Source organism: Telopea speciosissima, chromosome 10 (genome assembly GCF_018873765.1).
Source record: "Telopea speciosissima isolate NSW1024214 ecotype Mountain lineage chromosome 10, Tspe_v1, whole genome shotgun sequence".
NCBI lineage: Eukaryota > Viridiplantae > Streptophyta > Magnoliopsida > Proteales > Proteaceae > Telopea > Telopea speciosissima.
Genome location: NC_057925.1, coordinates 49,955,186 through 49,965,612, shown reverse-complemented (window position 1 = coordinate 49,965,612; position 10,427 = coordinate 49,955,186). Strand labels below are relative to the sequence as shown.

Genomic DNA, 10,427 nt, shown 5'->3' with positions numbered 1-10,427 from the left:
TGTGGCCCATTTATAGGCCCACAAGGCCTCGTTCGGATGGGTCACACCCATTGGCTCATATGACTTGACCTGACAGCGTCATGACTATTGGGCCGGGCTCCCTTGGCTGTTCGTGTGGGCACGCGCGGCGCAAGTGCGCCATCAAAGCGCCACATTGCGCTTCACGCACGCGCGACGCAAGACGCCAAGACGCATACGCTCGGACGGGTACCGCCCTGCCGCAAGTGCACCGCATAATCTCTTCTAGCATTACATGTGATAATAATAACTACTTACTACTAACACATATAAACCCAATGAGCTTTCCTTTCATAGCCGATGTGGGACTAAAAGTCCACATCAATATTTTGAAAAATTCCAACATATATATACTCTGATATAAGACATTCATTCTTCATTACTCTCTCTCTCTCTCTCTCTCCATTATAGATTTATGTGGAAGTGTTTTCCGTCCGGTAGCATTACTCATGCGTCTGCGCGAGAATCACAAAGAGCGTGCGAAAGAACCACCTTGTCTTAGGGTTGCAACAGGGTTGGGTTGGGTCGGGCGTTTTAAAATCCTAGCCTAAAAATCTGAGTCGTTCCCTTAATTGAGCCCAGGCCCGGTCCGACCCTAACTCTGGGCCAGAAAAATCTAATCTTGACCTGCCCTCAGGGTCAGGCCAGGCTGACCATGATTGCCATGATTGATCATGAGGAGAGGGAAAGGAGACACATGGGTTGGGCTGGGAAGAAAATGATCAATTTTATATAAAATAATATTATAATAAAATATATTATATCACTTATTATTTTCATATATAATATCTTTTATAACACAATTTGGATCCTCTATTGCCGAGTTGCCTGACAGGACCCTACTGCCAAGACACAACAAGGCGGTAAATGATCGCCTTACCCCCACTAGGGCAAGGCGCTTGGGTAGGGATAAGGCGGTAATTTATCGCCTTGCTGTGTCTTGGCAGTAGGGTCTTGCCGGACAGCTCGGCAGTAGAGGATCAGGGTCCTATATAACAAAATATGTGTGACATTTAAAGTTTAAATCAGGGTCAGGTCAGACCGGGCCGGGCTCAAATTGATGCCTCAACCTTCGCCCGTCCCAACCCTGACTCAAGGCCAGAAATTTCCAGCCCTAGCCCACCCTCAAGGCCAGGGTATCTCAGTGTTCGGGCTCAAGGTGGGTCAAGAAGGGATTCGGACCAATAAAATCAAACTTGCACCCCTACCCTGCCCCCATGAAATAAAAAATTACATGTATATTAATGCCCTTAATTACGTGATTTATATATTCTTAGTTGTGTATGTCTGTGTATGTGATTGCGATGTCATTCAGCTGGGAATGGGGAGTGCAGTGGAGACCCTGTGTGGGCAAGCCTATGGTGCATCGAAGTATGAAATGCTAAGGATATACCTTCAGAGATCAAAGATCCTTTTGATGCTAACTGGGGTCCCACTCACACTGATCTACATCTTCTCCAAGCCAATCTTGATACTTCTCGGCCAATCATCAAGGATCGCATCGGCCGCTGCCACGTTCGTGTTCGGCTTGATCCCTCAGATCTTCGCATACGCAGCCAACTTTCCCATGCAGAAATTCTTGCAATCACAGAGCATTGTGGGTCCCAGTGCCTACATATCGACGGCTACGCTGCTTGTGCATTTGTTGTTAAGCTGGGTAGTGGTGTACAAGATCAGGCTTGGGTTGTTAGGGGCTTCCTTGGTGCTGAGCCTGTCGTGGTGGATCATAGTGGTGGCCCAGTTCATATACATCGTCAAGAGTGAACGCTGCAAGCGAACCTGGACCGGGTTCACCCTACAAGCTTTCTCCGGGTTGCCCAACTTCTTTAAGCTATCAGCTGCTACGGCGGTGATGCTCTGCTTGGAGACTTGGTATTTTCAGATTCTGGTTTTGCTTGCCGGTTTCCTCCCAAAACCGCAGTTGGCTTTGGATTCTCTTTCTATTTGGTAAGTGAAAACTGAAAACCTTGGCACTCTCAAAAGTGAACCAAAGCTCTTAACTAAATAAAAATAAAAATAAGTGAATAAAAAAAAATCTAAACCAAAATCAATCGTTTGAAGTTGAAGTGGTACGATTCTGGATCTCAACCCACAAAACTGGTTCGATAGGTGAGTGTACCTAGGACTATATTAGTCCACACCAGAGTTCATTACTCTCCAATGTGGGATACCCACTAGAGTTCATTACTCTCGAGTGGGACAATAGGATCGCAACATTCCACCATGCTTCTGGACTGACGTCCCCGGTGGCCCACTCCATGGCGGCTTTCACTCCGGACCCCTCGAGCACTAGGTAGTCCTTTCCATAGGTCGCCCCTGCTGGTGCCCCGACCCATAGACATAGTAGCCCGCTTTGATACCACTGATACGATCCTGGATCTCAGCCCGCAAAACTGGATCGGTAGGTGAAGGTGCCCAGGACTATATTAGCCCACACCAGAGTTCATTACTCTCGGGTGGGACAGCAGGATTGTAACAAATTGAACCCGAACTAATGATTCAATTTCGATTTTGATTATTAATCTTCATTCTGGTTCAGTTGTGAATCAAAAACTGTTTTTCGTTTTTGGATAGATAGGCCCAAGAAGATTTGAACACATGATCTCTTATTTATGAGGTGTTGGTCTTTGACAATTGAGCTACCCCCTTAGGGCAATCGAAACGCAAACCTCAGTTGGTCCAATTCAAAACCATTAAACCCATTAAAATCTTCAATTTCGAGAGTTTAGATTTCTGGTGGTTTTTATGGTGTTGAATATGTTGATTGTAGTTTATGTGGAATATAAAAGTTGGGCAGAAAGCCTAAGACTAGAAATATAATATACTAATAATAAATACAAGACTTATCTAATTAATATGGTAAATAGTATACGTGACTGAAATATTTTTGTAGAAAGAAACGTAGTGGTAAATCATCTTTTTATATTTCAACAATATTAAGGTTTTTAAATGCCACAATTCTGCAATCCTAGTTGACCATGCACCTATACGCTATACCTCCAAAATAAAACAACTCTCAAATCCCATAGGTTGCAGTTTCAAATGAGATTACGTTGGGAGTCCAAAGGCTTTGTTCACTAACCCATCGACATTGATAGACTACTATGGGGAAGAAAACAATATTTAAAAAATGGGCAAGGTCTACTCTCTTTATATAAGAGAAGAAGAGCCACTACTAAGAGATGTCTTCAAAAGATATATCCCAAAACATGTCTTTTCTTACAAGGCTTGTATGTTAGTCATTCAAACAAGTCTTCCAATAGACACACTGTTGCGTGTGAAATCTCCGACGCTTGGTTCGTCCACGAATGAGCCTGCAAGGACCAAGTGATGAGCACAAGAGAGCCGGTGTGGCTCCGGCCTAGGACTCTCCGATGCTCAAGTTAGATCTCCAGTGCAACAGCGTAACAGCTTAGTAAAAGTTAGATGAGGAATGGTGCTCCATACCTGGGTATTTATAGAGTGAGGATGAGATGAGACGGTTGAGAGAGTCCTAGTATGGTAGGAGTCCTTCTTTCGGAAGGCTCTCTCGTGTAGAGCGGAGTGGAGAGCTATTTTAGGGGTCGGGCTCTTATTAAGGTAAGAGTCTATGTAGAGTGTCACTTCGTATTGTGCTGGGATCGTGACTCGATTCTTATCCTGTGATTCTCGGGATGTGCTGACGTGGCTCCGCGATCCCTGGTGGGGCGCTATGGTAGCTTCCGTGGAGGAGGGCTCGGCCTGGGAGGTCGGCTTAGGAGGTCAACCTGGTCGGTCGGCCTTGGCAGTCACCTCGGCCTGGGAGGTCGGCCCCTAGAGGTTGGTCTCGGCAGTCAGCATGGCCAGGAGTTTATGGCTGACCTGTGTGAGCTCGACTCTGTCAGGTGACTTATCGGAGATAGGGTCGGCCCGATTTCCTGCTCAACTTAGTTCGGTTCTTGGACTGAGGTAAGGTCGGCCACATAACAACCTCTGATTGGTGGGGTGTTTTATGCCTCATCACACACCCATTGACTATTTAGGTGTCCATTAGAAAAGGATTCAAACCTCTAACACACCATTTACAACCAAATAAATTAAATCGCTTTTCATTTAATGTAAACTAAAGTGAATGAGTATAATATATGATTGTGCAGCATGACGATAGCTGGGTGGGTTTTCATGATCTCGGTTGGATTCAATGCAGCTGCAAGGTTGGTCTTTTTTCCCTTTATATTTATCCTTTAGATTGATATTAGTCTTATATATTTTTTGGTACAAGTATTAGTCTTAGGCTGTGTTTGATATGTATGCATTTTAGGTTAATTTTGCATTCTCAGATGATAAAAATAGTTTATTGTTCAAAAATATTAAATCGATTTAAACTGTATTCTAAGAATACATACCAAATACAACCTTATATATTTTTTGGTTTTCTTGTGACAGTGTGAGAGTGAGCAATGAGCTTGGACCAGGAAATCCAAAATCAGCAGCATTCTCAGCGATGATAGTGACTTCAATATCATTCATAATCGCAGTGATCCTGGCTATAGTCGTGTTAGCGCTGCGTCATTTTATTAGTTATGCGTTCACAAGTGGCAAAATTGTTGCCAATGCAGTCTCTGAGCTTTGCCCCTTGTTGGCCACTAATCTCATCCTCAACGGAATCCAACCTGTCTTATCAGGTATATATCTACTAAAGTTTTAATAGAAAAGTAGTATTCACACAAAAAAAAAAAAATTAATACAACATTACTTACATATAGATTTTTTATTTTTCGAGAGCGGATCATGTCCTTGTATAAGTACCGTTCAAGGCCACTCATATAGAATCAATTTTTCTTGTGGGTCCCATAGTAGATTTCATGTGACTAGCCCTGAAGGATCTTGGACGGTACTTGTACAAGGACATGATCCGGACTCGTTTTTTTTCATCACTAAGCTTAGTGAGATCTTTTTATCACATGGACTACTAACTCATGTATTGTCAAGTCACAAATAGTGAAGCGTTATACTTCACTATGCATAGTGATGCCTAGAAGGATACCAAAAGGTATTATCCTGCCATGCTGGGCCAGGCTAAATTGGTTAAAATTAATCGTGGTTTTATTAGAAAGGCCCGGGTCGGGGTTTATTATAGAAATCTAAGGTCTATACACAAGCTAGGTTTGCAGGTGAGCCTGGGCGCCTAGTCATACTTTATTATCACAACGTGAATTTTTTTTTTATGAAAGAAAAATGGCAAACCAAAAAGAAAGATAAGAACATTGTCTGATATTACAACAACTAATTTCTCCATCCTAACCACTACATGAATTGTGCTACATGACCTGTTTGCAATAAAAAAAAAAAAAGAAAAAAATTTTTGTTCGTGACTTCTCTCTCTTAATATTATTGTATCTAATAGAGATTTCATTATACTGTTAATGAAGGTGTGGCTGTTGGGTGTGGTTGGCAAAAATTTGTGGCGTACCTTAATGTGGGATGCTACTACATTGTTGGGATCCCTTTAGGGACTCTTCTTGGTTTTAAGTTCAAGTTTGGTGCTAAGGTATGAATGACATATAGGTTCACTCTTAATATATATATTATAAAAATAGTTCACTAAAATGATATTAATATTTTTTTGGGGGAGTTATTTGATTATTGTAGGGAATATGGTGTGGGATGATAGGAGGGACTGCAATGCAGACCATGATTTTAATATGGGTTACTTATCGAACGGATTGGAAAATGGAAGTCTTTCAATTTGATTATTTTTGTGCCTAGTGATTTGCTTGTTATGGTACTTTTTGTTGAAATAGATGGAACTTGTGCTTATTTATCTGTACACTACAAGGAAAGGGCACTAACAAAGGCACTTTAGCAACACTTGTAGCCGCGGTAAAAGCTAAAAACCTATAGGTGGTAGAAGTAATTAGTTGTTATACCTCTAAATGTCTGGGTTTTTTTTCTTTTAATGAAATTAGTGATAATTAATAGTTACCAATACTAAAAATTTTATTTTTTAAGAGGGAGACAACGTTGCTTGGTTGCATGACTCTCGTGTAGGAAAATGCGGCGAGACATCTAACATGGGGGGTGGGGGTGGTCATTTCTCCACCCCCTGTGTCTGGGTTTTTCGGGCGCATGACTAACTAGTGTTATATTACCATTTTTAACTAAAAGAACAGCGCTCGCGGGCTCCATTGCATAGGCTCATTTCATTGTTGTATATTTTACCGTTTGCCTTCTCTCCTCCTTCCCCACACCAAGGGATACGACGAGGATGAGGTCATCTAGACCGACAACCAATGAGGGGACCTAAGGCAGCATTTTTATTTTTCTGGCGATAAATTTGGTACCCTAACAATAGCTTTATTTTATTTTTTTTGGGTAGAAACAATAGCTTTATTTTATACTGTTGACAAATGGGTTACTTGTAAAAACGGTTTTATTTTACCTTCGGTAAATGTGAGACTTTCGGTAACAGTAACAAATTACCGCTACTAAATGTGGCCCTTTGGAAGTAGAAATATTTCTTTTTTTTTTTTTTTTTGGTGGGAAGAAATATTTCATTTTATAATTAAACAACATCAACATTTTGGGGTGGTAAAAAATTACCTCCACTCACCTTCCTTCTTCTCATTGAGTATTGCCTTCACTACCAAAAGTAGCCAAGTTGCTCATTTCTTTTGTAGGATTATCCCCCTTTAAGTGGTATGTGCAGTGGCTGCAATGGTGTGGGAGTTGCACTTTCAGCAAGGCTAGGGAGGGGAGAGAAGTAGGGGAGGGGTGGGGTGAGGTGGAAAGGGGATTTCAGAAAGGGGGTGGGGTTAGGGGAGAATTGTAGTGGTAGGCCAGGGTGGAGTCAAGGGTATGTCAGTAGATTGTGGTAGAGGAGGTAGGTTGCAGTGACAAGGAAGGGAACTTACATTTGTTGGGGGTGGGTTCAGGGAGTGGGAGGAAAGGGGATAGTGGAAGGTAGTAGGGGAAGGTTGCCGGGGGGGGGGTGGATTAAGGGAGGCGGAGGGGAGTTGTAGTGGGGTTGGAGGGAGAGATGAAGAGGGCATGGGGGTAAGCTAGCAGGGAGGGCGGGGCAGGGCATGTAGGTGGGCAGTGATGCAGGAGTGGTAGTTTCAGGGAGCAAGAGAGGGGAGCCACAGTAGGGGGCGTTGGAGGGGAAGATGAAGTGGGGGATGGGACGAGCTAGTAGGAAGGGTGGGGCAGGGGATAGGAGCGGGTAGTGATGGGGTGGAAGTTTCAGGGAGCAAGGGAGGGGAGCTACAGTAGGGGGCGGTGGAGGGGGAAATGAAGAGGGGGATGGGGAGAGGAGTTACGGTGGGGAGCGGTGACGGGGCTTGGGGCGAGCTTATAAGGATGGGGGCGGGCTGTTAAGGGGGTGAGCATTTGAGGGAATAGGAGTGGGGAGGTAGTGGGGAGGGAAGCTATAGTGGATTGGGATGGTGGGCGGGAGTGGGGGTGAGCTAGTAGGGAGGATAGGGTAGGGGAGGGGAGGGGGGGGAGGGGGCGGGGAGTGATGTGGGTGAAGGGGGTGAGCATTTGAGGGAATAGGAGTGGGGAGGTAGTGGGGAGGGAAGTTGTAGTGGATTGGGGTAGTGGACGGGAGTTGGGGTCAGCTAGTAGGGAGCATAGGATAGGGGAGGGGAGGGTAGGGGAGCGGGCGGGGAGTTATGGGGGTGGGAGTTTCAGGGAGCAAGGTGGGGATAGGTTGGGAGGTGAGGGGAGATGCAATTGGCCAATTGGGGGGGCTAAGGAGGGGTTGGGTGGGGAACGGGGGCACACAGACAAGGTGGAGGCGAGGTAGAGGGTCTTATTTGTTTAAAAAATAAATATATTGCAGAGGTTTATTTACCACAGGTAATAGACTTAACAACACAGATCTTCTACAACGCGTTGTCTTGTTCTGCTTGTGCTACGCAGACACAGGGCCGCATGCAATGACCGCCTTACCCCCACTTGGGCAAGGCGCTCGGGCAGGGGTAAGGCGGTCAATATGCATCGCCTCGTGTCTGCATAGTACGGTAGGACGGGCAGCCCGCGCCGTAGAAGATCTAGATCCTATATTTAACCATGCTGAGTTTTTTAATAAAAAAAATTTAGTAGCGATAAAATTACCATTGCTAAATCTTCATGCACATGCAATAACTAATACCGCCCGAATTCATTAGCTGCAATACAATTTCATGATGGACTCCAGTGGAGAAAAACCACTGGTAAAAGATTGAGCAGTAGTTGTAAATATTGCATCTAAATTCAATCTTTCTTGTACTAGATGGTCTTGTGGCGGGTAGAATTAATGCCTGTAAAGGATTTAGCAGTTTAGCTAAAGCTCATATTTCTTGTAGTGAAGAAAGTTTTCACCTATTACTTTCCTATAATTCCAGCATTATTAGAGTAGTTTCTCAGATGGGGTGAATGTCGAGTCCGGATCATCTCCACATATGTGGAGGGTAACTTTTCTCCACATACGGTCTTTTGCTGCCATGTGTCCTGTGCAAAACCAGCAACTTTCTCCTCCCGTCATTTTTTTTTTTTTTTCTGTTTTTAATATAACACGTCATTGTTATTTATTTATTTTTTTTAATATAACAAAATTAAAGGAGTGGCACTCACGTCACTTCCCTTTCCATCTTTTTCTTCTTTGTATCTCGGTTTCGTCCTTTTATCATCTTCTCGACAGATATGGACGATGTTGGTTTTTTTGCGGTAAAATTCCCAAAGCCATACCTTGATCAGTGCAAATTTTTTTTTTGGTTTTGCATCCAATTTACAGCAACCTGAAATCCCATTCTATTTGCCCTGAAATTTCAATCATAATCCCTTCAGACCATTCACTGTCTCTACCTACCAGTAAATCCTAATTTCTGAGCTGCCTTTATACTCTACTCAATCCGTTCGGCCGTAGCCTTTGAAATGTCATCATACCTTTTAAATAGTAGTGGATTTCAGCTTTTTGTTGGGGATTGGACAATTGCGGCTTAGAGCCACATACCTAGAGAGTATGAAACTGGTTGAATGATACAGAGAGATGGAGAAAGGGACCCGAGATTGCTTGAATGAAACCAAGAGATGGAGAGAGACCGGGATTGTAGGGAAGAACAATTTTTCTTCTTTGAATATCGTTAATAATAAAAAGGAGGTTGACAAACGATGGTCGGGATGTTTCTCTTGTGGTTTCTTCGGATTTATTTGGAAGGGGAGATGGTTTTGATTTCGAGAATAAGGCAAGGCAACAGCCGAAATTGGTAGGAGGTTCTCACTAGTTAACAGATGTGAGGTTGCAAAGATGATGTTGTTCTTTTGCAGAGATAATTGGACCTATCGGAAGTGATGAACTTGAGTGAGTCTGATGGAAGAATAGCAGAGCTCCGGCAACAAATCTGAGAAGAGGTGGTGGTAGTGGTGGTAAGGGTGGGGACAGTGGAGTGAGAACGGCAGGGTTTCTGTTTTACTGGGTCCCACACTTTTATGATATTAAAAAAAAAAAGATAACAATGCTAAAGGGAGAAAGAGTTACCGGTAATTTAAAAGACACATGGCATCATTATTGCATATGTGGAGAGAAATTTATCTCCACATATGTGGAAATGATCCGGACTCATGAATGTCCACGTATGTGAACGTACGTGAACTACTCACAACTGTTCAGATGAAACATTCTTCCATAATGGATTCCATCTGAACGGCTATGAGTCGTTCACATACTTCACGTACGTGAACATTCCCTGCACTCAGTTTCTCATTGGGATGCTGTTCCAAGTTAATAATTTAAAGCATTATTTCATGACACTTGAGTATATTATTTGATAAGCATATGTGTTTACATATACTCATTTTGATCGCATTTTGATAGGTGGAGAAAGCCAAGAAACGCTTGGATAAATGGAAATTAATGGAAGTAACACCAGGAAATTAAGGCATGAAAGAAGTTTTAAATAGTATGGGTTGTATAATATCTCTGCGGTGGTTGAGATTTGAGAGACCTAATTATATCAAGCTAGCAACAACACAAGCTATCCATCTCTAGACATTCTTTTGAAGGCCATAGCACCAAGAATTGCAGGAAGGGGGAGAGGAAGGGGAATGCTGGATTATGGGGCAGCGACCTCCTAGAAACAGGGGAAGAAGAAGATAGACAGGAAAGAGATTTGATATTTTCTTGATTCCCTTTACAACTGTTGCTTTACATTATAAAACCTATTTCTAACAAATTACTCATCTACCCCTAATAGTTTAACCCAACACAAATTACTCATCTACCCCTAACAGACTAACCCAACACAATAACCCATCTACCTATGATCATAACATTGATCAATCCATTCTTTATTTAAACAAACAATTGAAGTCATGTGGAACAATGTAATTAAGCTAAAATGTTTTGTATCAAATAGTTCGCTTTTTAACTATTTGCCCATTTGGAATGAATGCAATACTGGGATATGATC

At 42.9% G+C, this 10,427-nt stretch overlaps 1 protein-coding gene across 1 annotated transcript; it reads left to right on the top strand.

Annotated features, from left to right (window-relative positions):
• Positions 1-1,333: 1,333 nt before the first annotated feature.
• On the top strand, positions 1,334-10,004 carry LOC122644100 (protein DETOXIFICATION 40-like). Its single transcript, XM_043837699.1, has 7 exons — positions 1,334-1,965; positions 4,134-4,190; positions 4,423-4,661; positions 5,409-5,527; positions 5,629-5,715; positions 9,833-9,914; positions 9,957-10,004. Exons 1-6 carry the CDS (start codon positions 1,340-1,342, stop codon positions 9,893-9,895), a joined length of 1,191 nt encoding a protein of 396 aa, XP_043693634.1. The 5' UTR covers positions 1,334-1,339; the 3' UTR covers positions 9,896-9,914; positions 9,957-10,004.
• Positions 10,005-10,427: the final 423 nt, after the last annotated feature.